At 40.1% G+C, this 27602-nt stretch overlaps 3 protein-coding genes across 8 annotated transcripts in view; 1 reads left to right on the top strand and 2 right to left on the bottom strand.

Moving 5' to 3' along the window:
- Position 1: 1 nt before the first annotated feature.
- On the top strand, positions 2–4234 carry LOC111344236 (protein peroxidase GPX7). 4 transcript variants are annotated; one of them, XM_022951446.2, is made up of 4 exons: positions 2–175; positions 1293–1598; positions 2989–3040; positions 3503–4234. In XM_022951446.2, the coding sequence occupies exons 1-3, from the start codon at positions 14–16 to the stop codon at positions 3034–3036; spliced, it is 516 nt and encodes a 171-aa protein (XP_022807181.2). In that variant the 5' UTR covers positions 2–13; the 3' UTR covers positions 3037–3040; positions 3503–4234. The 4 variants fall into 4 exon arrangements, with proteins under 4 accessions (XP_022807181.2, XP_088594453.1, XP_088594452.1 ...); XM_088738327.1 differs by lacking the exon at positions 2989–3040; XM_088738326.1 differs by lacking the exons at positions 2989–3040; positions 3503–4234 and adding an exon at positions 3117–3256.
- Positions 3525–11384, bottom strand: LOC111344235 (uncharacterized). Its single transcript, XM_022951444.2, has 10 exons — positions 11134–11384; positions 10403–10473; positions 9894–9939; positions 7435–7620; positions 6559–6614; positions 5614–5779; positions 5494–5527; positions 4747–4783; positions 4267–4395; positions 3525–3651 (listed from the first exon to the last, which is right to left on the bottom strand). Exons 1-10 carry the CDS (start codon positions 11218–11220, stop codon positions 3585–3587), a joined length of 879 nt encoding a protein of 292 aa, XP_022807179.2. The 5' UTR covers positions 11221–11384; the 3' UTR covers positions 3525–3584.
- Positions 11385–11892: 508 nt separating this feature from the next.
- LOC111344241 (rapamycin-insensitive companion of mTOR) overlaps positions 11893–27602 on the bottom strand; it is a 31333-nt gene continuing 15623 nt past the window's right edge. For 2 of the 3 annotated variants that reach the window (XM_088738071.1, XM_088738069.1), the window contains exons 24-41: positions 26670–26729; positions 25913–25933; positions 24366–24511; positions 23563–23689; positions 23323–23418; positions 22982–23050; positions 22778–22854; positions 21720–21798; positions 20553–20662; positions 20146–20233; positions 19607–19699; positions 19187–19293; positions 16319–18358; positions 15804–15978; positions 14588–14824; positions 14059–14267; positions 13681–13819; positions 11893–12476 (exon numbers count right to left, since the gene is read on the bottom strand). In XM_088738071.1, the coding sequence (XP_088594197.1) occupies positions 12417–12476; positions 13681–13819; positions 14059–14267; positions 14588–14824; positions 15804–15978; positions 16319–18358; positions 19187–19293; positions 19607–19699; positions 20146–20233; positions 20553–20662; positions 21720–21798; positions 22778–22854; positions 22982–23050; positions 23323–23418; positions 23563–23689; positions 24366–24511; positions 25913–25933; positions 26670–26729 (3933 nt within the window). In that variant the 3' untranslated portion in view covers positions 11893–12416. The remainder of the gene's footprint in view (positions 12477–13680; positions 13820–14058; positions 14268–14587; positions 14825–15803; positions 15979–16318; positions 18359–19186; positions 19294–19606; positions 19700–20145; positions 20234–20552; positions 20663–21719; positions 21799–22777; positions 22855–22981; positions 23051–23322; positions 23419–23562; positions 23690–24365; positions 24512–25912; positions 25934–26669; positions 26730–27602) is intronic. The other variant, XM_088738070.1, reaches the window with a different exon arrangement.

Raw genomic sequence — 27602 nt, 5'->3', positions numbered from 1 at the left:
TGATCGAAAGGAAATGACAAATTCGAAAAATTCCCGTAAAATGGAGGTCTGGCAGTTCGGCATGATTTTGCTGCTTGGCTTCGGAACAGATTTGATCGAATCTTCGGATTTCTATTCTTTAAATGTGGAAGATTTAAAGGGAAATATCGTACCAATGAGTGTGTTTAAAGGAAAGGTCAGTATTTTGCAAAAAGAATCTATATTCTTCGAGTCGATGTCCAAGTTACAGCTGTATATTGTATGTAGTCCTTCATATTTAGTTCGTGTGAATTATTTCCTTCGCATGATTCTGTCATATACAGCCTCCCCCAAGGATAGAATTCGGCAGTCGTATTCTATACAGCGATTCAGGAGAATCAGCTCGAAAAATGATTTTGCTCACGTACGATTTACAATGTCTGTTTGTTGTTTGTTGTCACAAATGGAACTTTAAGAATGTTTCTGCCACGTAACAAGAGCTCTTTCGGACTTGTTTGGCTATCCACACGTTCCAGCTTGGACTGGAAATTTTTTTGTCTTTAAAGGGCTCTACAGAGTTGTTTGCCTGTTTATTCTGGTAACATCCTTGGTTTCTCTTATCGATCCTGATCTCAAATTTGCTCAGCATTCGATATTTCAAATTGTATGCAGTAGAAAGTCGGGCTAATGTTCATGCATGTAGGTCTGTGACGAAGACACAGAGGTTCAGAATTAAGTACACTGTACTACAGACTGTGCAGACGAAGATAGCAATCTGTGGGAAATTGCATTCTTGGGCGAATTGATGTTTGGTGGTAGTGATAGGGGGGGGGGGGGCAGGTGGGTGGGAAGGGGAAAATGACCTATCACGGACAAGTATCCCATCCCCAAAGGAATGCAGCATATCCTTTGGAAACTGTGATAACATCTCATGCTTAAGTGTCTCCCAGCTCCTAAGGCAGAAAGAAGTATCTGCGAAAGAACACATTTTATCTCCACCATTTGTAGTTAAAAAAATCACCACTTACCAATTGCTTTGGAGATTCCAAAGAATAACTTAGCTGTCCAGAAATGATGGTCGAACATGGTTGAAATCCAGTTAGGCTTTGCAGTTTTGATACATTTGAAAACAATTTTGGAAAGATTATGTAACTCTTTGGAATCTGTAAACAGAATCTATCCTGTTATGCAATGTTATTTTTAATGGAGATTTTTTTTAAACTACGTGGTTTCTGGAGCAAATACCTCTTTTGAACAGCCTCAGTGCATTTGCATGCAACAAAACCCTGAATTTTCAGTTTCCTCAATCAGCTGTTTGTGTTTTTTACTTGCAGGTGTTGTTGATTGTGAATGTTGCCAGTGAATGTGGTTACACAGATCAGCATTATAAAGAAATGGTTGAACTACAGACAAAGTTTGATAGCCATGGTTTCAACATCCTTGCATTTCCGTGCAATCAGTTTGGCAAACAGGAACCCTTAAGGAATAGCGGCATTGCTAGATTTGTGAAAAACAAATACAATGTGAACTTTCCAGTGTTTTCGAAGATCAAGGTTGTTGGAAGAGAAGCCCATCCTTTGTACAGGTACCTTTATGCAAGTGTGAAATATGCTCCACAATGGAATTTTGCCAAATATCTTGTGAGTAGAGCAGGCAAAGTGATTCAATTTTGGAGTCAACATTATTCACCTTTGGCTCTGGAGAATTTTATCAACAAATATGTGAATATGGCAATAACTGATGAATATGAAGTCTATAATGTTTATAAGGAACTATGATGTAGCTCTAACTTTAAAAGAGGGAATTTTGCAACATTAAAGTCACAGTTCATCTGAATTTACCAAAATAAAAAATAAAAAAAGATACATTTTGTTTTCATTCAGTTTTCATCAATACCTTTTCTGAAATGATGGACCTTAGAAAACGAAAAATACTTATGCAAGACAGACTGAGTTTTTTTTAGGCAACAATTGCAAAAAAAGGTACAATAATTAACTACAGAAAAGGGTATGTCTGGGTATGTAAGGTAATAAAGTGAGTACCTGGGCTTTGAACTACACTATTTCATGGCTAATAATATACATGAAAAAATTTCTCAGTTCTGATTGGTTAAGATGAATGCAGTTTTCAGTTAATTCAGTGCAGAAGAGAGTTAATTCAGTGCAAAGAAAGAAACAAACCAGACATCCTGATTGGTCAGAATGATTGGTCAATGTCAAGGTCAATGTCAGGGTCAATGTCACTTGCAGGGTTTGAATAAATTATTTTTGCACGTGATGCACGCGCTTTTCTTTTGTGTAGTTATGAGAAGCTACCTCATATTTTTTTTCATGTATATTATTAATAGATAATCACATGATTTTCTCGTGCAGTTTGGAATAAATAAGCACTTGTAAATTTTTTCAAAGACCACAAATTGCACTCGCCCTACGGGCTCATGCAATTTTGTTAGTCTTTGAAAAAATTTACTCGTGCTTATTTATTCCAAATTGCACTTGAAATCGTGTGATTACCTACACTAAATCTTAAGAGTGACCAGCATTTAGTTGCTCTGCACAGCAATACAGATATTGAGAATAAAGGAAATGATTGCCAACCCTAGAAATTCATTGTTTTAAATGAATTACTAATAGCACCATTTGGCACCCTAAAATCACAATGGTAACCCCACAAGCCACCCCTAGGACTCAATGGGGGGTGGGAAATTTTAACCTTGACTGGGTGGGGTCAGGAGCCCATTACCCGGTGGGGTGATGTGGGAAGGCCTTTTTATCAAATTCTCTCCTTGAGCATGGACAGCAGTCAAATGCCTTTGGGTTGAACAATGGGATGTTAAAGTTTCAAATTGATAAATGGATAATTTCATCATTGATTTAAGTGTTATACCTCCCTTAGCTGTCCTCTCAAGCAATGTCTTTCGAAACTGTGTTCAATCAGACAATTCATGTAAAGTTCATGGAAATATCATGTACTTCAAGACGTCCTCACAAACATCTTAACAATGATTTTAAATCTTCATTTATAATACGGAGTTACAGATTTCTGTCTAGGAGCTCAAAGCTAATGGTATTTTTGTGAGCCTGTAAGTATAATTTTAAATTAACTGTCATACTACTCTCTGCTGATTTGACCCTTTTCGCCAATTTTTTTCATAACAGGTCACTTCACTTCTGCAAAAACAGTTGTCATGAACTCATAAGTTATATCTTCTGAACTAGTTGGTCTAAGATCTCTTCTTGAGGAGACAAAAGAGTACCCTTAAGTTAGTAAATCGGTTTGCCATTATGTAAAATTTTTCTATAAGTAACAAATCAGGATAAAGCATTGTGGAGCTTATAGCTACTGCAAAGCCTCTCCCGCGTTGCCTGATGAGAGTATCTTTGATTTTTGGTGCCAATCTTGTAAGGTTTTTTTTTTTTTTTCAAGAGTTACGCTCGCTTATACTGCAAGCTCTCACGTTAAAATTGTCCAAACGAACAATTTTGTGCGACTCGTCTTTCTGTCTAGTGGCGGTAATATTTTTTCCTTCCCATTCTGTCCTCAGTAATCTACGTCAGTCACTCAACGAGCACGTGCGTAGCAATAGGGGTGGGGACACTTAGTCATTTATCACTAGCAACCAAGCCTTAATTGGTGAGTTGTTCCAACTGTAGAAGACTGGGTAACCAGGACTCGCAAGACACCACCACTATGCTGTAAGAAGTGAAAACAATTATCAAACGGAGAGCAAGTCAGTTAAGGATTTGTTTCGTTTCCAATCGCAGTTCAGTAAAATATTTCAAAACAGTCTCTTTCAGTGATTTTATCTTAATTCAACAAAATTGTAATTTAGATGAACAGGTCACATCTGTAAAGTAAATCATTCTGAGCGTACAAGATATTAAGCTTACGAATTGGTAAGAGAGGGGAAGAGCGAACTTTAAAGAAGTCGAATTTCCGCTTGGAATTAAAGCAATGAAAATCACCGATTTAGAAATTCTGAAGTTTTTGTGATGTTCTTTGAGTAGATTAATTGATCTTGTGTACTTTTTCAAATGAAATTACTACCGCTGAATAAGCTTTGGTCAAAAAAAAAAAAGTCGAACGAAAAAAAAATTATGGTGATCACCATGAAAAAACGGAAAGATATTACCGATTGCCGTAAATGGCCAAAATTTTAACCATTTACCGCAAAACCCCGTCACCCCCATTGAAACCCTCTATTACAGCTGTAAGCCGAACGGAATTTTTCATCTCTTTAGACAAATACGGTCTTAATAAATCTATCATAAACGTATATAGGTTGATCATGATTTACACATCACTTACCGCGGTCCATTTCTTAGCTGGGTAAGTTTCCCGGCCAACACAGCCGCTAATCCTGACACCCCCTCTTTACTGAGAAGGACACCTTTCTCTGCCAAAACTCGCAAAACTGTCCTTAAGAGGTCCGCGTCACTGATTTTAGCAAAAAGAAGAAAATGAAATCTGAATTAAATCTGAGGGGGATTGCAATTTTCATTCATTTCTGGACTTGGAGGCGTAAATAACTTTGCTGTTTTTTTGGAAATGGCAAAGATTAATTCTTGTTTCACCCTGTTTATTGTGATCTTATGAGGGTCTCTATGGGGTTAACGATTAGCCAAAAAAAAAAGGGAAAAATTAACAGATAGGCATAAGAATTGACAAATTTTAACCACTGATCGTAAAAAAAAGTTAATTGTAAAAAGTTTTTTCTGCTAACTTTAACTGTCAGAAATTAATCGTAGCCTTAACATGGCCGAGATTAAATTCGCCGGTAACGTTTACCTGATTTCAAGTGCATTGTTTAAAGCATCAGTCGAGTCTAGCAGGAAGAAGCAAAGCGAAGATTGTTACCTTACCTAATAAAAGGTTTTACGTGGAAGTGTCTGCCGACTGACGCGAGATTACCTAAACTTGAAAATTACATAGGTAACCGCTCGATTTTCTTTTCTTCCCATCACCTTGGCTCTACAATAGAGTTCTGTATTATGTTATGTCCATCAAGATGATTACACACTTTGTTATAAACAATTCAACTTTCTTACAATTGTTCACCGGTGCCACCTGATTAGCACATGACCTAAGAAAAGGTAGCGTATATGTTTTCCTTCTCTTTCACTCAAAGCCCCATGCATTATATTAGTATTCTAATTAAGCGAGATAATCAATTCTACAGCCTTAATCAGTGAGCTTCAACCGATCATCCCAATTCAAATTTCTATGCAAGACTTTTCCAGCACTTCGTTAAGAGAGATCGCCATAGGGGAAGGCTAACATATAACGTAAGTAAAGATCGCTTTCATATTCATTTTTTAATCAGCAGTTCACAAATATGATTTTCAAATATTCACAGTCATTTGAAGTAACTATAATCTACTAAAAAGCACTTGCAAAGTTGTCCAACCAATCAGAGCTTAATTTGAAAAAGTCGACAGCCAATCAGGAAAAAGCATATCAAACAAAGCCTTATCGGTCAGTATCACATGTTCACCTGTTTTCCCGCGCTCGGAGGAGACAATATACGCAACGTACCTCTTTTCCGCTCTTTGTCCTTAACCTGTATACCCTGCAAAAAGAATGTTTTGTATAGCAGGCCAAGAAAACGGTGTAAAAACAACCTCAAGTCTTAAAGCGATTTATGTCCTCACTTACCATTACTTTGATGTGGGGGAAAATACTTTTTATAGAATATCTTAACGCTCTAACAAGGTTTGCGTCACTTTCAGGAACGACGACTGCGTCCAAGTTACAGTTACATTGTTCTAGGATCTCGAGCCCCAGGGTACCCAGACCAACTAGCATGGTGGGGCTGTGGTCACTAAGAAAATAATTAAGAGAACATGCACAAGCTTGAATTTCTCTTTAAATAAAATGTTGTATAAAGACACATTAGAAGAAAATTTAAAGGGATTATAGAGCAAATATGAAGTAATCTTAATCGTCCAAAGAAACCGAGAGAGCACTTTGGCGCAGTACAGACGTGGGAGCAGAAATTTCGATTCCTTAATTTAAAGCTATCCATATTTTTCTGGATAAAGATTACCGCCTCTTACCGAGACTTTTGCGTTTTTAAACCTAATAAAACGAATATTATCCCTCACTTTTGCGAAATCGGATTTATCGGATTTATCGGTGTAAGGAGCTAGAGTCCAAAATCGGTAGAAATATGTATTAAATAGATTGTGAGTTAAAATTACCACAACATTCAGATTACATAAAAACTCCGAAACTTCTTAAAATTACAAACTAAGGGATGGCAGATTAGCTTGAACGAAAACCCCAAAAACGGCTAACTCCGTAAAAACGAACAACAAAAGATACACGAGAAAAATGCCGAGGTCAATTTTCAATGTCAAGGTTAAGTTTTTTGACGCGTTTGGCTCATTTGTAAAATCATGCGCGCCGCGCGTGAATACAAAAAGAATACAGATGGGGGAGAGGTTAGGGGAAAATTGTTATTCAAAATTCAAAAACGAAAGAGATTTTCTACAATCTGCGGCACTAATCTCCACGGGTACGCCAATCGTAGCTATTCATTTACTTCTTTTATTGACATAACCCACGTGCATCTGATTTTCCTCATTTTTCACTACCTACCTATCTATATATTCCAGTCTAACGCCCCTTCCAACCTCCTCCGCGTACTTCTTTGCCTATTTGAAATAATTGAGAAAATAAACGTATAATTTACCAGGAAAGCTTTCAACCAAAGAGTGTGCGCTGAACGCCTTAATTTAGTTAAACTTCTTTGGAACTTATTATTTCATGCAAGGGAACTTGTTATTTCAAGTTAACAACGTTCGCTTCTTTTGGTAAGATTTAAATTGTGTTTTTATCTAAAGTGGTTTTGGTTTCGCTTTTAATAACTTAATTTTGCTGCTCCTCAGTTATTCTTGGCTGTAGGTCAATAAACCGATATGATTTTCTTTTTAATTTGACTGACAATTCAAATATAATAAACGTAATTTTATGGCCTTATTGTGCAGTCAAATTCAAACTGAATAAAAGACATTTACAGATAAAAAAAAAGAAATTTTTACCCTTTAACTCCCGAGATCTGAGTTTAAATTTCCTCCCCCTAGCTGCTCTACATTTTCTTGCAAATTAGTTATGAGAATTTGGTGTTAGATCAAGATAACAACTTCTACCTGACAAGTTTGAGTATTCTCATTGCTTATTTGCTGGATAAAGCGAGGACATTATAGGAGAAGTTACACATCAATCACTAGTGAGAGTTAAATTGTTAAATCACTGTTTTGTGAACCAAAGAATCATATTGTCCTTCGTCTCATCTATTTGTCATTGTTGTTGATATTGCTGGTTTTGTTTTTTGGTTCCTTTGACGTCTTTGCTCTCTTCACTATAATACTTTTATAACCATTCAAAGACTTGTCTTTCCAAACTCCAGTGGTGGTAGTGCATTGTTTTGTTTCATGATAAAAACAGTCAGTTAACTATAGATGCCTTTGATACCTCATCCAAATCTCTCCCACAGCTCACAATGTTCTTTCCAGGTTTGCTCAACAACTGTTCCTGAATTTTACTTCGTACGGGGACTACTACTGTCAAGGGTACCCCGAGTTTGGGTCCGTAATAGAACAGTGCTCGGATAAAGGGCCAGCATTCTGACGCCGTGATAACTCCTCGACGTTTCTGATCCTGCAGGTCAACAGGGAGGGAGAAAAAGAAAGAAGAAATTGCTATACTATAAAGATAACTTGGTGTCAGAGTGGGGTCTATTTAACAATTATTCCACGAGCGCGCGTTGGATATGAGATGATAGATAGCCAACGAGGCGCGTAGCGCCGAGTTGGCTATAATCATCTCATATCCAACAAGCGCGAGTGGAATAATTGTTTTATTAAAAACGCCCTCAAGAAATTGTTTTCTAAGAAGAAACTGGATTTTTTAGCTCCCTTTTGATTTTAAGCTGACGCGTACGCTTACCATATTTGTAGATTATGGTATATTGGCTGATATACCATGATGGCTAAGCCAATAAAAAGTCTTGAATTGCATTATCCAATGATCCAGTTTTTAATAAATTGAGTTATTCGCCGAAGGCGAGGTGAATATCGTCGAATAATCCCCGTGACGAAGTCGTGGGGATTATTCGACAATATTCACCGAATCTGAGGCTAATAATTGTTTTAGTATAATTTCAGAGCTGAACAACAGAGAATTTTCTAAAATCATAACATTTTAGTAACATTTATTAACTTTTTATTTTAACATTTTATATAAACCGCGTGGAGCAGTTTATATAGCGTCATATAAGGAATCGCTCGACCAATCAGATTGCTGGAAACTCTTTGCTCAGCTCTGAAATTATACTAAATACCTCTTATCAATCAAGTTAAAGTTCCGCACAGTCGAACCTCGATTATCCGGACTATAGCTAGTTGGGACTAGACGAAATAGTCCGGATAATCGAGGGTTCGGACAATCGAGAATATTAATATTAATGAGGAACAAAAACTGATTAAATTAAGAAACTGCCACATTTAATCTGAAACAAAAAAATTACACATCGTTTGGAAAAGATTTGGTCTACACTGTCGTACGCGAATACCTCTACACATGTGTATTAACAATCAATATGAATGAAAAATGTTTTTACATCGGCCTAAAACGTTGAAGTAATTGAGTTTCTCTTAAAGAAGAACACCGCCTTCACTTCCCTTTTCAATGCTGTAGTTTTAAAAAGAATGCGGCTACGATCTTGATCATGACTGATAAATATTCGAGAAAAAATTGGAACCAGAGAAAAAGTCTGGATAAACAATAAATCAGGATAATCGAGGTCCGGATAACCGAGTTGCGACTGTACTTAAGTTACTAACGTGGGCCATTAATCCGAGCAAAAAAAAAAAAAAAGAAAAAAAAAGTAGGATCGGTAACTTAGAGTACGTTCTGGGAGAAAAAGGTTGGTAAAATGTCCACGACATCTCTGAGTTAAAATTGATCGGGAAAAAACCCAATTTAAGCAAGCTTTTGAATTTAGAGGGCCAAACAGCGAAAAATACTACCCGGTAAATTAACCAATAATAGCTCTCGTACTAAATGATCTATCAGTTATGCCATGCTTTTATGATCGAAATTTAGCACAGCGGTTAATCAGAGACGTTCTTTCCCTTGTAAAAAAATATGAGGAATTAGAAACTTGAGTGTTAGAGTTTTGTCATTACGTCATGGATGCTTGATGCTCTATGCATCTTGGGTTCGAGCATTATTTTTCCAGCATGACGAATGTGTAAGTGAAAGCATACGTGGGCCGTGAGAGAATTGGCGCAATCCATGATATTGTGCCAATTCTCGCACGACCAACGTAACCATTTGCTCTTTCATTAGCGAGAGATACCTAACACTTGAGAATTAGAACGTAAAGTGAACACGAGTAACGAGGTAAGATGCGGGAAAACGTGACCAAAAAGCGATTGATTCAGGTTTGCATCTAATTGGCTATTAGGATGGTGTGATTTATCTAGACCAATCAAAGCATATCAAGTCCTTGGGTCAAGCTCGATTTTCCCCACCCTCTCGAGTCCGGTCTTTTTCGTTCCTTCCCGAGAAGAGGAGCGCGGGCTATGGTTCCCGAACAGTGGCTGGTAATCGAGCCTAACTTTGTGTCCGATTCCGGTCTGACAAAGGGCTAAAAGACGCATGATTTATGTTCATTTTCTTTGTTTGGCTCTTTTGTTGAGAGCACAAAAGCTTGAAGTATCGGCTCTTAGCCGAATGCCTCAGCGAGAAATTTGAAATCATCGGTAATGGCTTAAGTGACAAATATAATCTGCTTCGGAGGAGGGGTAAGGAAGTTTTGTGAGTGAAGTAAAAATGAAGAAAATCAATAATCGAAGCAATCTTGGTTTTCTTTTTACACCCAATTCAAAATTTTCGCGTTATGTTTTACTGGATCATAGTTTTCTTACCTCTGGTAAAACTAAGAGAGAGTTAAGAACTGCTCTGTCAAAGTAACTGTAGAATCAAAAGATAATAATTTAATGAGAGAAGATGAAGCCAAAATTAAACGCAACTAGACAAACTTGCAATTTATCATGACAAATGTGATGGTGATAAAGTAGAACGTCTTCTTTAGGACAAGTCTATTAAGGGGATATCCCTCGCTTTTGCTCCTAAGAAGAAGCTTACACGGTAAAAGTTGTGGAGTGTATTTCGATTGTGTGTCTGTATGTGTGTGTGTGGGTGCGTGTGTGCGTGCATGTGTGCGTGTGTGTGTGCGTGCGTGTGTGTGTGCGTGTATGTGTGCGTGTATGTGTGCGTGTGCGTGTGTGTGTGTGCGTGTGTGTGTGCGTGTGTGTGTGCGTGTGTGTGTGTGCGTGTGTGTGTGTGTGTATGTGTGTGTGTGCGTGCCTGCGTGCGTGTGTGTTTAGGAGGGGGGGTATGGGTCCTTTAAGAGGTGTTTCCACATTATAAACACCTGCCGGTTGGGGAAAGATTCTCCTCTTTCAAGAGGACATGAATTCCGACATCAACTCCAAAACAGGTCATCTGTCAAGAGACAAAGATAAAAATTAAACAGATAATGCGTATATAAATGATAATTTTAATTTTCCCATGAAAGCTTCTGGTCAAAGACTTCCTTTCTTATCTGCCTTTCCTATAATTTGATAGCGTTATAATTAGAGCAATTTTCAGCTTGATGTCGAAAGTAATCCGGGATTGTTTTGGTTTTGTCTTACTTCGCTGTGTGATCGGTCCGGAAAACTTGCGCCACTCTCTCAACCAATCAGATGCAAAGCTGCAACCATTCACTGACGACTTGGTCGCCCTTGTTTTCCCTCGTTTTAGGCAGTTTGCTTGTTTTTACTCTGAGTTCTCATTGGATCTTAAATATATTTTTCCTTCTTCTGATTGGCCGTTGTTATTACTTTGGTCGTGGTTTTACGACATTCAATCGAAAAGCGCTCTGTACAACTTATTCAGTGGTTCCGTACTTGTAATACATGCGGATATTTTGCGAGTTTCGTAGTATTTTTCCCGAAAATCACGCTATACGATGGACCTGCCGAATCATATTTACTGAAAAAAGAGCAATACAGCTTGCTTTAACCGTACCAATTACTTCAACATCTAAGCGATCTTAAACACTCTATGAACAGTAAATATAACACACCAGTTTAGATAAAAAATAAAACCTTAAAATCTTACCAGGCACGGAGTAGGCTGAAATAGTTTTTTCATCCTCATTCTAGCCATGTAAATTTTGGTTAAAGTCAGTTCTTCGCAATCCTCCATGTTTTAGCTCTTCAGGCTAAAATCATAGAAAAAAAAAATTGGAATGAAACCACAACAGTTTCCCCCGCCGAGAAGTGAAGAGATTGATAATTATCGTGTTGTGTTTTTAAAGTTCGAGGCTATCGTGACGTCACAAACTCGAATTGTTTTCGGTGAAGCGCGAGCTGCTTGTCCTCAGTACCTTTTTCTCAACCGCAGTAGTTTGTCATGTCGGACCAGTGATAATTTTTTTAGCCGCGAGCCTGAAAAAGCATACTTTTTAGTGACGAACTGACTGGCACTCAACGGAAAAAGAAAAAGCTACAATTTTTTCAACATAAACAAGCAATTATTAGTCAGACATATGTAGCCTTAATTCCAGATCTTCCAGGCCACGAAAGATGCGGTTGAGTTTCCGTTTATCCCAAAAACCGCCTGAAAATGAAATGAAAATCCAGCAAAACTCCCTGCTACGATTCCCGACAAGGTCATAATATCGATTGAATATAGTTCTGAATATCTGCTCAACCAGCATTGCAGAACAAACCTCATGAATTTTCTTCAAGGTTTATATACCGCTGGCTATCATCCACTGAAGACTCAAGCTCTTATGATAAAACATATTTGAAACCCTCCACCTTTGCCAACACTATCGTGACAGTAGGTTAAAGAAAAAAATAAACACCAAAAGACTTAAAATGGAAGATCTTTAATCTCGCTTTCCATCTCACAGTAAATACATACCTACACATACACAATCTTTATTTAAAAACGATAATTTTTAAAGCTGTAAAGCTTGTGAACCTGATTATATTTACAGTTTCTTTCGTTAGAGTGTGTGTTTCATCCTGATGCTAGATTAGTCATATTTCCCACACGGAGAAAAAGATCTGTGTAGTTGGATTAAAGACAGTAGTTTAATCGTGTTATCACTACGAACATTCTCCTCTACTTAATGCACTCTGTGCCATATTTTCCTATGATCAGTCTTTGTGAATTTCCAAGGGAATAAGGATATAAAGGATCCTCTGATTTGGTGGTAAAATCTTTCACGGCCTCTGGAATACTGCGCGAACAAGGTCCAGAATTCAGTCACGCACTCGGTTGAGAGAGCTTAACCAGTCACGCAGATGATGTCCAGTCACGCAGATGATGTCCAGTCACGCAGATGATGTCCAGTCACGCAGATGATGTCCAGTCACGCAGATGATGTCCAGTCACGCAGAGGAAGAGTCACTCTGTTCTCTACCAAGGACTAGGTCTGCCTGCTCGATGATCTACAATGAGAAAAAAAATCGAGTCGTTCAATACAAAACTCCACCCAACGAAGAACGTCAGAGGCAGGCAAGAAGAATAGTGTACCTTCAGGAAGATACATTCACCAACGCAAGAAAGGTGCTAAGGATTCAGAGCAACCTTTGGGAATTGAGTTGTCGGCTATAAGTAAACTGTAATAAATATCATTTTCGTTTTGAATTTTAAATTAGAATTGTTCCCTCCCCCTCCCCCGCTTTGTATTCTTTTTGTATTCAAGCGCAGCGCTCGTTATTTTATAAATTAGCCAATCACGTCAAAGAACATGATTGGCTAATTTAAAAAATTTAAAGAACGTTAACTATGACGTTGAAAATTGACGTGGAAAATTTTTTCGAGTACCGTTCGTTGTTTGATTTTACGAAGTTAGATGGTTTTTGCTTTTTGTTGTCTCTCAGTTTGGAATTTTTAAGAAGTTTCTTAGTTTTTACTTAATACGAATGCCGTGGTTATTTAAACATATATTTTTTTAAATACATATTTCTATGGACTTTGGATCCTAGCCTCTTTTTTTCGTTTTTGGATTTTTAACGCACTAAGAGTCCCACTCTATGGATTTCTTTTTAACAGATTCCACCGAAAGAAAAAAATTCTTTATGGAAAGATAAACGGTGCCATATGACGCTAATGTGTAGTAGCTATGACACTACACCTCTTGTTACAACAAATTTTGAGGGTCAGCGGCCTATCCACATAGTAGGGTTCAGTCCCCTCGCGTCAGTATATATTTTAGTTTTCGCGCGACAAGTTTCATTATTGTTACGTACTCGTCGTTGTATGTTAGTCGTCCTTCGTCTCGTGTTCCTTCAGATCCACACCTTCAGGTATATTTTAAGCTTTCATTTCGCCAGGTTTATTTCGTTTAAAAGTTGTCATTTATTGTGGGTAGTTAGATTTAGTGTAGTGTAATTTTGTAACCACTGGTCAAGAATAAAATGCATGGTTCGGGTAACCATTGAGAAATGATACCGGTGCATTCGCTACACCTTTCATAGTCACTAATGAAGTGCCATACAAAGCGTCACATGAAAGTAAAGCTCACAAGTTTTTACGTTTATGGTCACTCGTCAGGGTTTCATTCGCGGGCTTAAACCAAAAAGTTAAGCCCATCTTGTGTGACGCTCTGAATATCATCTTAATAATAAGCGGAGAAAAGAGTTGACTCACCGGGTCAAAGTTAACATTAGCGAAAAGTCCCTGGATAAATCTCCTGATGTGAAGCTTGAATTTGTACAAAGCCAAGACTTCACACACTTCACAGTACAGACACAGATCTTGAAACAAATGAGAGCACTTCTCTCTTAACCTGTAAGGGGAAAAAAAAAAACTAAGTAACATGCTGTCTTCGCCACTAGCATCAAAGAGCCTCCTAGAATAAATACTCGACAAAGTTCGGGGGATTACTACTACGGTATTTTAAATGTGACACTTTTGAAATCCTCCACTCTCTCCCCCCGCCCGCCCGTCCCCCCGCCCGCCCGTCCCCCTCCCGCCTGTTCCCCCAGCGATAAAAAATGTCCGGTCTTTAAATTAAACATTTCTCACTTATTAAGTTCCTCCTGATGAGCTCGAGAAGCCACTACGCTGCTCAGAGACGCCACAATTCGCAGAATCTCTGCACGAAACAGTCGCTTTCCTTCGGTTGTGTTTTCATCCACTTTACTACCTTTTGCTAACAGGCTGGTCGCTGTTACAGAAGAGTCACTTTCCGATTTGGCGAAGGAAAAGGCAATCGTTGAGTCGACACTTTCAGCCTAAAATCGAAACAAAGGGCTTCAGCAGATCAAAAGACAAAGTCAAATGAAGAGGTTGGCGAAGGAAGGTTCATTCATTTGTAACAAGCGTGCGTTAAAGAAAAAAGTCGGGAGAGTTCGGCATCGCTGTCACGCATGCAAACGAGGAGGCTTTGCTGCTTGCCACTCTAGTTCAAAGATTTGTTATTAAGTAGCACTGGCAAGGGGGGACGTCCAAATCGAACTTAGAACTCGAGGATATTTTTGTAAAACTTTTTCATCCAAGATAAAAGAGCAGCTGCAGGAGGACATAACGAATAGAAAAAAAAAAAACATCTTACATTTGCTTCCATCACAGGTGGCAGTTTCGTCCACTCTCCATCATTCACGTTATCTGAGGATTTTGTTCTGTCCCTTCCAGTCCCAACGCGGTTTGTGTACATGCAGCCAAGGCAGCGTGACTTATCGTGGCTGGGACGATTCTCTCGTTTTGTGGAGCTGACAACAAACGGTTGAAGAAGAGAAGGTGCGGCCACGAAATGGTCCGCCCAAGAGCCTTGAAACTCGTATGGTTCCGTCTGTAATCGAACAGGCAAACCAATCAATTAGTTTTACGTGGGCAAACGCTGTCAGGTAGCAACTCAGTCAGTGAGTCGACACTCAGTCAGTCTGTTGTGAGTGAGTAGGCGAGTGAGTCAGTCAAAAAGTCAATTAGTCAGTAAGTGAGTTCGTTAGCCCGTCAGACAGTGGGTCAGTGAGTCGATGAGTCAGTGAGTTAGTCAGACAGTCAGTCTGTGAGTCAACAGGGACTTTAAGCAAACCACGACGGCGACGGCAACGAGAACGTGGAAAAACAATAGATTGGCAGAACAATAACACAGCACGTGCGTTTTAAAACTTTGTACATTTCTTAGCCGTCCTTTGCAAAACAGCAACGTGAAATCACCAAAATTTGCGTCGTCTGCGAAGCGAAACCGCGGCGGCAAATTATTTTAATTTACATTTGGAATTCAACGCTACTTTTACGCGTTATGTTGAGTTTGAGGTCTGGCGCCCTATGAGACGGTAAACACATGCAGCCATTTTAAAAATTCTAACCAAAAGTAAAAACTCATTCTTTAATCGACGTCTTCCGTGGCGTTGCCGTCCTGACTGCTTGAAGTCCCTAATCAGTTAGACAGTCCGTGAGTCAGTAAGTCAGTTACCCAAAGAGTTAGTCAATTATCCACTCACTCAGGAATTCATTTATTCTGTAAGTCAGTCGGTTGTCCAATCAGTTGGTCAGATACTGCATTCGACCGGGACAAAACACGATCTTTTGAGGCATACATCAATGAACCAGCAAAAGCTTCATAAAAGCTTTCTAAATTCACTTTCAGTAATTTCAAGTCCCGCCCATTGGTACAATGACATTCGAATTACCGCTAACCCAGCGCATCACAAAGAAAAATTTCTCTGCGGAGGTTTACTGAGGCATTTGCAGTCCAGCATTATATCAATATTGATGACCATACGACTCTTTGTTACTTGCTCAAAATGCTATTTCTCTGCACTCACCTGGAAGAGCGAGCTCAAATCACGAGGAAGACAAAGACCAAGGAATTCATTTCCAATATTCTTGTTCGTCGATTTGAACTGCCGGAAATCAAAAGCGCTGGAAATGCTGGCTAAACTATCGTGCTTGGTGGAAGAGAATTCCGCAGCAGACATGGAGCGCGGAAACTGGAAAGTGCTGGAGAGAAAAACAAACAAATAATAAAGCCATAAAGTCTGTTGTAGAAAAGATTACAAAGGGGGGAGAAGAAGAGGAAAATTGTAATCTAATATTCAAAAACGAAAGAAATTCTCTACACTATCTATCACAGAATAGATAGCATATAGCATAACCAATCAGATAGCAGCATTTGTGATAGAACGCTAGTAGATTTATACCGACAACCAGACCTACCATTTATAAAAGAGGTCTGCACTGATTAGATTTAATACCAAATTCTCCAAATTAGAAATCTACTAAAATCAGTTGGAAGAATCAGCTTTCAGATTTTGCGAGTGAAAGGATCAAATAGACTCACCCTGCTCTAGTGGTACCAAAAGCATTCACTTTCTTCTCCAGGTCACGATTAAAACTTCTCTGACGCCGTAACGTGCTAAGCGCCGTGTAACCAAACGCATCACGAGAGCTCGTGAAAAGCGAGGCCTCTGAACTGGCGGATGAATTCCGTCGCAAGTCACCAGAAATCACAGTGTTGTTTTCATTTGAGCCGAATAAACGATTTTTATTCACAATCTTTTTCGGCGATAATCCCTCATTTGACGAATGTCCGCTGCTAGTGCTGCGCGTGCGCCGAACGCGAGACAAGTCACCAGACTTAAGCCCCAGTTTCCGGGCAAAGTCCGCCTTTTCAAAGGAACTGCCTCGGCTGCGTGAGACATTGCCATCCGACTCGTCTCCACTTATTTGACTACTGTTCACTAAAAGCCTGTCCCTTCTCAGGCCACTTGAACTGGCACTGTCCACACTCATTGCCCTGGTTTTGCTTTCGACTCCTGAACGAAAGACGATAGTCTTATCACTTAAGATTTTTACTTCGGCCAAGCTTCTGTTACTACCGTGCAAATCGTTTAAATTCTCCACCGGAGACACATGCATCAACTCGGCGTCAGAACTCGAGCGACTTTTACTTGCCATCTTGGAAAAATCTGTACTCCCGCTAAAACTGGAGCTACGAGTTTCGGGTATAATCCCGAGGGATGGACTTCCCATGCGCCGCTTTTCCGTGAGGCTTGTACTCCGCTGCCGCGACTGGAGATCGTTTTGTAGTAATTCGTTGATTGGGAGGCGTTTGCGATCTTCTTGCGTAGGACTTGAGCTGCGCCTTAAAAGCTCACTCGAGGAGTATGCTGTGGGAGACTCGTACAAGAGGCCCCCCTGAAGGCTGTCCGCCGAGGAGTCCAATAGTAGGTCCTTCTCGCCAAGGGTCTTGGCGGTGTCGTCTGAATTAACACTCAGCAAACTTTGACTTGTTGGGCTCTCCTGTTGTAAGTAGCCCCCAGTTTCGCTCGCGCTGCTCGTGCGGCTACGAGAAGCAATATACGACATTTCCAAGAAGTCGCCGCTGTCCACACTCGCACTGCTCAGGTTACTACCGGACCGCACGTGGAACGATGACATATCAGTCACTTCGCTTTCCATGCGGTTCCTTATTTCCGGTTTGAGCGCAGAGTAAGCAATCGATTCGGAAACAGAACGACGGTTAGTGCGATCCCCATCCGACATCGTCCCGTCCATTTGAGGGACATGCTCGCTAGGAGCGCTGCCAGTGTGTTTATGAAAGGGCCTTAAACCGACCCCATTAGACACACGTACATCGTCAACAGAATGTTCACTGACGGATTTCAATGGAGACCCGATGCGATCGACATTGGACACCGCCCTCCGCTTCACGTCTAACGTCTCGAATGTTGAATCTTTCTCGCCGAAAGTTGCAACAGAGAAATTTCCCTCGCTGTAATTCCTTCGATGTGACATTTTACTTTCCTTATTAACCGCGGACAGGTCAAGTCCAGTTTCAGTAAAAAGGCGCTCCAGGATTCCTCCTGGAGCAGGGGTTATTACGCCTTCATCTGTAGGCTCTGAAACCGAAGGCGACTCTTCTCCAAGGTACACCCCACTTCTTTCGTCGTAAAATCCACTTTCACGACTTGCTATCTTACGTCGTCTTTCTGCATTTTTGTACCACAGCGACAAAATCCCTCCCTCACTGGCTTCCTCGATGGATGTCTTTCTGCTGGATCCCTTGTCCTCTCCAAGATATATCCCGCTGAACTTGTCATATGCTGTAGACCCTTCTGTAGCTTTGCTTTCTTCTCCTAAGTAAATCCCTCCAGCACGTTCTGTCTCGCTGATACCTGAGAGCACTGATGGTGCTGGCTTGCTTTGTGGTTCTAAGATATAAGAGAGGGGAACTACCTCTTCTTTGTTTTCAAGTGATGTCTCCAGTACTGGCCACTTATCCTCGCCCATGTGTCGAACGCTCTCCCATTCTAACTCTCGAAGGATGTCTGCACCTTCACGGGTCTTTGCGATCAAACCAAGGACGTAATAGCATGTTCTATAAATCAATCAACTAATAAATCATTCATTTAATCAATCAACTAATCAACTAATCAACCAGTCAGTCAGTGAGCAGGTCAGTAAGTAAGCACGTAAGTCAGTCAGAAAGTCAGGAGTCAGCAAGTCAGTCAGAAAGTAGATAGTTAGCGAGTCGATCAGTCAGAAAGTGAGTGCGTCAACAAGTTCGAGAGTCAGGGTCAGTAATTAAAACCGTCAGTCAGTCAGTCAGTCGGTCAGAAAGCCTGTAGCAAGCAAGTCAGTCAATAGTCAGCGAGTCAATCAGTAAGTAAGTCGGTCAGTCAGTCAATCAGAAAGTCTGTAGTCAGCGAGTCAATCAGTAAGTAAGTCGGTCAGTCAGTCAATCAGAAAGTCTGTAGTCAGCGAGTCAATCAGTGAGTAAGTCGGTCAGTCAGTCAATCAGAAAGTCTGTAGTCAGCGAGTCAGTCAATAGCCAGTGAGTCGATCAGTAAGTCAGTCAGTTATTAAGTCAGTAGTCAACGAGTCAAATCAGTAAGTTATTCAGTCAATCAGCCACTCTGTCAGAAAGTTAGTCAGTGTAAAAGTCGATCAGTCAGTGAGTAGGTCAAAGTAAATCAGAGTAAACAAGTCAGCCGGTCATTCAATCCGTCACTCAAAGAGTCAGTCAGCCAATGAAACTACTTGACACATTTTGATATTTTCAACTCAGATCTATCTCCAGTCGTTAGAGGTCAGTCTAATAAGTCACTGTGTAAGTCAGTCACTCTTCGGCTACGCCAGGATACACCAGTTAAGTATAACCTTTCCTGAAAAACACAACTATAGTAATAATCTTTAAAATTCATACCCTCGTATGGCAAAGTTATCACAATCTTCGGCCAAACGAACTATTTCTGGAATGATTGCTTCTTCTACAAGAAAGTTGATACCCCAGTTTGTGGATCCAACATGTCCCTGAAAAATAATTTTGGTGATTACATGAAAGTCTGTAGCCTGCAAAGGAGCTGGGCGGATGGGCGCGGGGGTAATACAAGAACACAATACATGTCCAGGGCGCACACAAGAACACAAAAAAGAGTAGGAACAAAGAGAAAAGGACCAAGTGAGGCTCTAAAGGTTTTAAAAAGAGTTCAAGAGCTCGGAAGCGAGGCTTATCAGAGGAGGAAGGGGCCACAGTAACCACGCCTGTGCAAAAAAAAAAAAAAAACCGATAGTCAACGACTGCTAACCAGTCACAAAAGCAGATAATATAGCAATTGAGGCGTACCAAAGCCCACAAAGCTGCCTTGAGTTCGTCCACTTGTTCTTTTGTTTTTGGTTCCAGAGTCTGAAGTGTGCGCGCAAACAGCTCCACATCATTCTAAACAGAAATTTAAACAGTCGATCTCAGCACCAAGAACCATCAACTACATACGACGTTCATCAGAAAACAGTTAGATTAGCTAAGGCCAGTCTTTAAGCGCTAAAAACACCGAAGCTTATCCCCATTTTCACGAAGTGACTAGTAGCATATTTAGTACATTTACTTTCCCTAGATGTGATACAAGTTAACTACGGGTAATCCACCACCACCAACACCCCCCCCCCCCTTCCAGCACTTCTTCATGTTCCTCTATCAGTTTACCGGCAGCCACTTGACTACGCTCCTGGGTGGAGAGAGGCACTTTGAGATGACAGTGTTTCGCAGAAGAGAACAACACAATGACCCGGCCAGGTATCGAACCCAGACCTCTCGCATCGGAGTCGACCACACGAACCAGTAGGTAACTGTTATTTCGAAAAGGAATACCTGAAAATCATACTTACTGATTTCTGCAGGAGTTTAAAGCCGTTTTTCTTTTGAACCAGCTGTCCATACAAATGAGGGGGTAAAAAGGCGTCTTTTAATACCAGCCTGTTACAAAGAGATAAAGTCAATTTTCCGTGGTCCCACCTTATACTTTGCTAGCGACAACTGATCTCCCTTCGTTCCCCCTGATATCCATGTGACCCCCAAATCCTCCCCCCCCCCCCCCCCCCATAAGACATTGGTATGCTGAACATCAACCCAACCTTCAATTAAAGTTCCAAAAATATTACTTTTAAACCCTAGGGGCAACGACTGATCTCCCTACAATCCCCCTTATAACCATGTGATCCCCAAATCCCCCCTCTTAAGGTATCGGTATGCTGGACACCGACTTGACCTTCAGTTCAAGTTCCGAAATAATTACCTTTTGTTTGATCTCCTTATATACGTGTTGTCGTCGCTCTTTTTCACGTATGACGTCAGTGATTCCGCCAGCAGTTCTTCGACCCAGCGAACATATGCAGTATTATATTCCTTCAACATAAAACATTTCATATCAATGCAAATTTCTACTACAGCTGAGAGGAGCAACATAACGGCAGAGAGCTTTCCAATGGCACGTCGTAACACCACACTCAAATTAATCACAAAGGCCTCGAAGAAAGAAATATAATATCATAGCAATCAGAAATATGTTCGTGCGAACTTAGCAACGGCCTAGCTCACCATGCAGTTCTCTGTGGCTAAGTGGTAGAGCATCGGAGCTCCCTAAATCCGATGGTCTGATGTTCGAAACACAATGGTCAAACGTCGGGTATGCGCGAGAGGATAGACGTGGGCCGCCCGTGCACCAATTTCCCGCGCAAAGTTTCGAAGGGAAACATAAATAAAAAATTCATATTCTCGCAAAATAAGCGAAAGATAATTAAACTATTCACAGAAATCTTTAAAAGGAAATAAAAGTTGGGAAAAGAAGCACTCGAGACTTCTTAAACACAGAACTTATTCAAGTATGGGTATTCTGTGGCTTTACTATTCTGTTTTGGGCTTTACCATATGCAAAAACGTTATACGCTTCCAACACATCGTCAGTTACTGGCTTGTGCGATTGTTTGTAACTGGTGTGAGACAACTTGGTTGTGACAGCCTGAACGCGCCCCATCTAATTATTACAACGTTAGCCTCCAGTGCAGGAGTCTTATTAGAGCGAGTTAACGCTAAGAAGCGCGCGATCGTTTATTCAAACGGCCATGTTTAATTTGGAGCTACAGTCGACGGTAAGTGGAGGGGACAGGAAGGCACTCTCTCACCTTCCCTCCCTCCTTATTTTTTTACCGTCACCCACCCCCTTGGTACAAATTTCTTTCTCTTCCTAGCCTTTCGGTTACATTAAATTCAAAGATGACGCCCATAATTCTCGCTAAGAAAATACTGAGCACTCGCTAGCCGAAGCTACGCCTGCTCTGCAGGCTATTTACAACGTTCGAACATGCGCAGACGAATAAACATCTTCCTTTCATCACTGGGTAACTGCCCCGGCTTGCGTCCCTTATACGGAAGTCTAGAGACTGAATATAAAATAAGCTCTCACCTTCCTCCAATTGTCCAGTAAGGGTTGCAAGTAGCCTCTTTGTGTCAGATATTTTAACCCACTCTCCACCGAAACGAACCTGAAATAATTGTCGGTTACGTATGTTGTTAAGTCATATATATGTTGTTAAGTCATCTATATGTTGTTAAGTCATATATATGTTGTAAAGTCAGTTCAACGCAACGAGTTCTTTCGATACGACTTCGTCAAAATTGCACATAAAAAATTCGAGCGTGTAGCTTCACCATACTTCCCGTAATTTCACTCATAACCCTCGAATTCGTGCACAAGATGCAGATTTCGTGACGCAAGTGCAAACACACTAAGCAGGGATTTTAAGAATAAGGAGCTGTTCACACGCACCGCTCATGGTCAGTTTACATACCTCTTGCCGGCCGAGTTCGAAGTCAGTAAGGCTGATTAGCGCTAACCCAGGGTTAAATTTTAAACTGGGATTCTTTATCCCTTTCTCAGATAATTTTCTCTATTCTTTGAAGGGCATCCAGTCTTCAAATTGTAGACAAAAACAACTGTACTGAATTTTCTTTTAAAGCTTTCAGATCTTGAGACAGATTTTACAGTAACCCTGGGTTATCTTAACCCAGGTTTGAACAACCCAGCCCACTGCTCAACCTCGTTCCCAGGGTCTCTCATCTTTTCGCCCACTGGAGCGAGCGAGGAGAGACGCTCCAGGGGGCGCGAAGATGAGAGACCCTAGGAACAAGGTTGCCCACTGCTCTGAGTTACGGACCGAGTCCTTCCCGCTTGCATATGATCCAAACACGAAGCGCGTGGGTCATACATCCGTGCGGGAAAAAAAAAAAAAAAAAAAAAACACGAGTTTCGAGCAAACGAGGTTAGTGAGAAATTTATCATATCTCAGGGTTCAAATAGAGGGGGAAAATTTCCATTCAAACAAACTTTTAAATTAAGTGTTACGTACAGTGAAGTACGGTCCGTTTCATTGACCAATCATAGCACACGTTCTAACTGAGAGACAAAAAAAAAAAAAAAAAAAAAAGGAATCTCGCTTTATTAGAGACAAGGTCGTCACGTACCTTGTAAGAAGACGATGACCGACCTCTCCCAAATGAAGGAGGACCGGGCTGAGTTCTATAAGATACTGCAGATTAGCCTGTTGAAAAGAACAGTTCGTATCAAGATTCTGGAAACGAATTCCCTTACACTTTCTTAACTACATTTTAACCTCCTCCCCACCCCCCCCCCCAAACCACCGAAAATAATACTCTTGCCCAGCTCACCTCGTCTTCACAAGCTTCATCTAACACGTCAGCCGCCTCAACTGCAACTTGGTTATCAGTATCGTACAACTGTTAAAATGAAAGTTAGAGAAGATTGAATCCTTTGTACCCTAACATCAGTATGCATATTCTCCATACTGTTCTCTACACATTTCCTAACATGTAGGCAGGGAGAATTTGTTTAACAATCAAGCACTTCTTGGTGATCATTTGCTATATTCTTGTGACACTGATGTGCGATTCAGGAGAGTTATTGAAAAGAGAAATTAGGGTTTAGTTACTGTGAAGGGTCAAAAGGTCGAGGCTCAAGCTATCGGAAATCAAAAGTATTTCTACTAAACCTGTGTAACAAGAAGCTCAATTCCCCAGCTGTGGAAGAACGCAACACGTGCTCGTAACAGAACCCTCATGTGACTCGTTGAGTAGAGGCGTGTGGCCTGGAGACAATAATGCATTTGTGAGCAAAAAAAGACAAACAAACAAACAAACAAACAATTGTCTGCTACAAAGAAAATCTCGACTCTTTCACTTTGCTACATTGCTATACAAAAGGCGTAAATGAACGATATCTATCTACATACCGAGCTGGAAGCTGTTAGGATTTTCGAGAGAATTATTCTTGGGATACCAGTGTGACTGTAATCCAAGCTTGCTACAATCAACTTCTGTAGGCTGTCACGTGACGGTATGGAGCATAACTCCAGAAGACTTAACAGATGGAAGCATAGTTTATTAAGTTTGAGAAATCTCTGAAAACATTTTTGCATACCTAACAAAAGTTTTGAAAAAAGAAAGTCCAACATAACTAATGCTTTGTCAAGAGGTATAAACCTTACGGTAGATCATTCAAGTAGAAGTAGGCGCTAGGAAAACATAACACTTTTTCTACGCCCTGGAAAGGGGTATTTAAAAATATAGTTCTTACCGCGTATTGAGATCGCAACGAGGAGTCTAACCGTTTGATATTTGTCTTCAAATCTACTACAGACGCCGCCAATTTTGAAAACTCAGTAACCGTGCCTTTTCACAGCTCATATGAATCAACAAAAATGATGAAAGTAACTTTTACGTCACACGTAAACCGCGGACAGGTTGCCAAGTTATTTTCAAAATAACCATCTTCCTGGTCGAGTTTTTTTTAAGCACATTTGAAAAAAAAAAAAAAAATTTAAAAGGTAAGTTACTCTTTGGCATTCTCCACATACAGTCAATATCATAATTTCAAATATACTTCATAGGAGCGAATGGCAAATTACATAGTTTCTTCAGCGTTATTCTTCTTTTACCCTTTACACTCTGATATCAGTATGTATATTCTCCATACTGTTCTCTACACATTTCCTTAGGTGCTGACAAGGAGAATTTGTGAGAATCATATACTCACTACTGATAGACACCCGTCCTCTCCATCAACTTGGACCCCACTTTAGTTCCGGCCAGTTTGCCAAGGAACAAGAAGTAATCTCTACTGAGCGTGCTCAAGACATTGTTGTTACTTAGGACTCCGGTTGTGATGCTCGGAGATAAGGCCTGGGAAGGAAAGTAAAAGCATTAGCGTTCAGACCCAGACCTCTTCGATAATTTCAGAAGGATAATCATTTTTTATGTGCAAGTAAATGAGCCTTAGTGGCCCCGCTATAGAGAATCTACTCTACCAAAGACAAAGAGGGTTAAGAGTGTGTTTAACGGTGTGGATGATTGTAAAGGGTTGCACGGGGTTTTCAAGTGACGCGGGACTAAATAAGGCCAAAATAAATATGTGACGCGTGGAATGGCGAGCGAGTTTCGTGATTTTATAAACCAGCGTGAGGCGTGATTTGTCTCCTGAATATACGTGATTGGTCAATTTCTTCTCCCTTTTCGCAAAAACTTCAAGATTTCCCTGGTACCTCGCACGCAAGAAATATTTGAAGATTTCCCTTTTACACCAGTGACGCGTGAATCACTCTTTTCTACAATTTTGTAAAAACCTCAAGATTTCCCTTGTATCTCACACGCAAGAGATTCAAAGTTCTCTTTTTAAAAATTGTGACGCGTGAAATGCTATTTGTAGTATACATGGTGAGTGAATTTTTCTAAACTTTGTGCGTGAAACGGGATCAGGAACCCTCATGTTTTTGTTTCTTGAGGAGAAGCCATCGAAAAATTAATTTTGAACGAAATTGGTTGCTTATTATTATAAGTTATGATTCGAATGAGTGATTCTGGGCTAAATTTTAATCGAAAACATTTTTTTTAATGTTTGTTTGTTTTTTTGTGCATTTGTTATTGCTGTTTCATTTTTTTTTCTTCTTACGTTCTTTTTTTCCGTTTTGTCTATTTTGTTTGTTTGTTTGTTTTTCTTTTTTTTTCAGTGACAGGATATCTCTGGAGAAATGGGATAAAAAAGACAACATTTTGATCTCAAAATCTGTAATCATCTTCTAATTCCCTTGAATGATCCAAAACAACAGAAAGAGCTGAAAGAGAGTACAGTGGCAGGTAGCTCGGAAAGCCACAAAACTCTTGAAGAAAAGGTTATCTTTCAAATCGGCACTCTTAATCGCATACGTATCAACGAAAGCCTTTCATTCTACTAATTCATTCTTGTTTTTCTCGTCACCATGTTCCCACCTACAGCGTAGCTCCACTTTCTGCATACAAACACACACACAACCCACAATTCCTCCATTCGTGTCGAAGGGCTAACGCTCGAAACGTCAGCTTTTTAACTCTTTACGGTGGCCAATTTATAAATTCAACTTAGTTGATAGAACCAAATTACCTTGTTACCCCCACCGACGCAGCACCACAGTTTCCTTAGAAAATTACCCCCTTTAGTCATTTGTTAAAATGTTAATTGTATAAATGTTACCTTCAATAATGCTTAGGTTAAAAGTTTACGTTTAGGTGCAGTTTAAATTATTGGCAGGTACTTATCTAAACTGTTACCTTAGAATGCTGAAGAAGTACCTGAGGAAGAGCACAAAGGAATAATTAATTGATTATTCATGACGTTTAGATAAATTCACGAGGGGCAAAGAACATATTGAAACTTAAAAGAGATAAAAGCAGCAAGTAGCAGAAATTATGTATTTTTTTTACCAAAAAAGTTCATTACTTCACACGAAAAACAAATCATTGAACAACATTACATACTCTTTAGAAAAGAATTAAAAATTTGCAGTTTTAAAAAATTCGCCTAACCGACAAAGTATCAAAAAGATGATATGGAAGGCAGGATTTTCAAGGTTTTTTTTAACGTTTTTGTGGCGATTCATCTAAAAAGGCATATTTTTGGAATTGGCAGCACCTTTTTACCCTACAGTCCTATTTTATATAATTTTTACCTCAAATGTTCCCACCCTGGTACCAGTATGCCTATTCTCCTATCTGTTCAGTCTCTAGACATTTCCTGAGGTACTTAAAAGGATCATTTGTCCACCAATCCTTTGTCAGCAGCTGACTCGACACCAACGGTAACCCATTAGCCACAGACTGGTAGAAATTCAGTTATAGCCAATGGTTTTCGATTTCCACTCACCATTTTGGCTAGTAAACAAACTAAAATTGTCGTAACATCTAAGATGTCACTAGCCGCTTGGCTAGTAAGTTGACAAGTTAGTGTCAAGCCTTGCAGCTGGATGCTCACAGTGCCTTTTCATAGTTTCTTTAGACTCAGAACGAGAACTCACACTAAAGAACTCACCTCTTGAAGACATTCCCCTATATCTTGAACCAGGTCACGAAGAAGAAGCCCCTCAGCAACCTACAAGAAAGAAAAAATGTATAGTTTACAGTGCAGCCACTCAGAAAACCACACACAGCAGGGATCGACACTAACTATTCAACTTACCAGCCAAGTGGCTGGTGACATCTTCTATGTTACGACAATTTCAGTTTCTTTACTAGCCAAACTGGCTAGTGCAAATCGAAAACCACTAGCCAAAACTGAATTTCTACTAGTCTGTGGCTAGTGGGCTACCATTAGTGTCGAGCCCTACACAGATGTACAAACAAAAAGACAAGACTGCATAATTTGGTTTTATCGCCTGAGTTGATAATGTAAACGGACCACCGTAAAGAGTTTCTTATTAAGATAGAGTTTTTAATAAGAGCTTGAGAAACTCCTCATGGTGGCCAATTTACTTTATTAATTCAGTTGATAAAACCAAATTATCGAGTTATATTCCCCACCAACACAGCACTAGAGTTTATTTAGAAACTTAGCTCCTTTATACCGACAGATAGAAAGACAGACAGACTGACAGATTGACTGAGACTGACTGAAAGACTGAGACTGACACAGACAGAAAGACTGAGACTGACTGACTGAGACTGACTGACAGACTGAGACTGACTGAAAGACTGAGACTGACTGAAAGACTGAGACTGACTGAAAGACTGAGACTGACTGAAAGACTGAGACTGACTGAAAGACTGAGACTGACTGAAAGACTGAGACTGACAGAGGAACTGAGACTGACTGAAAGACTGAAACTGAAAGACTGAGACTGACTGAAAGACTGAGACTGACTGACAGACTGAGACTGACTGTAAGAATGGGACTGACAGAAGAACTGAGACTGACTGAAAGACTGAGACTGACTGACAGACTGAGACTGACTGAAAGACTGAGACT

The sequence above is a fragment of the Stylophora pistillata genome, chromosome 11 (assembly GCF_964205215.1).
Source record: "Stylophora pistillata chromosome 11, jaStyPist1.2, whole genome shotgun sequence".
Taxonomy (NCBI): Eukaryota; Metazoa; Cnidaria; class Anthozoa; order Scleractinia; family Pocilloporidae; genus Stylophora; species Stylophora pistillata.
Note: the sequence above shows the minus strand (reverse complement) of the source record. Positions and strands in the feature narration are given on the sequence as shown.

Coding starts and splice junctions, on each gene's coding strand:
- LOC111344235 (XM_022951444.2), bottom strand. CDS start 11,220: ATGGAGGATTGCGAAGAACTGACTTTAACCAAAATTTACATGGCTAGA. Junction 10,474..11,133: donor TTCAGCCTACTCCGTGCCTG/GTAAGATTTTAA, acceptor GTCTCTTGACAG/ATGACCTGTTTTGGAGTTGA. Junction 4,396..4,746: donor AACAATGCACTTGAAATCAG/GTAAACGTTACC, acceptor TGCTAAAATCAG/TGACGCGGACCTCTTAAGGA.
- LOC111344236 (XM_022951445.2), top strand. CDS start 14: ATGACAAATTCGAAAAATTCCCGTAAAATGGAGGTCTGGCAGTTCGGC. Junction 176..1,292: donor TGAGTGTGTTTAAAGGAAAG/GTCAGTATTTTG, acceptor TTTTACTTGCAG/GTGTTGTTGATTGTGAATGT.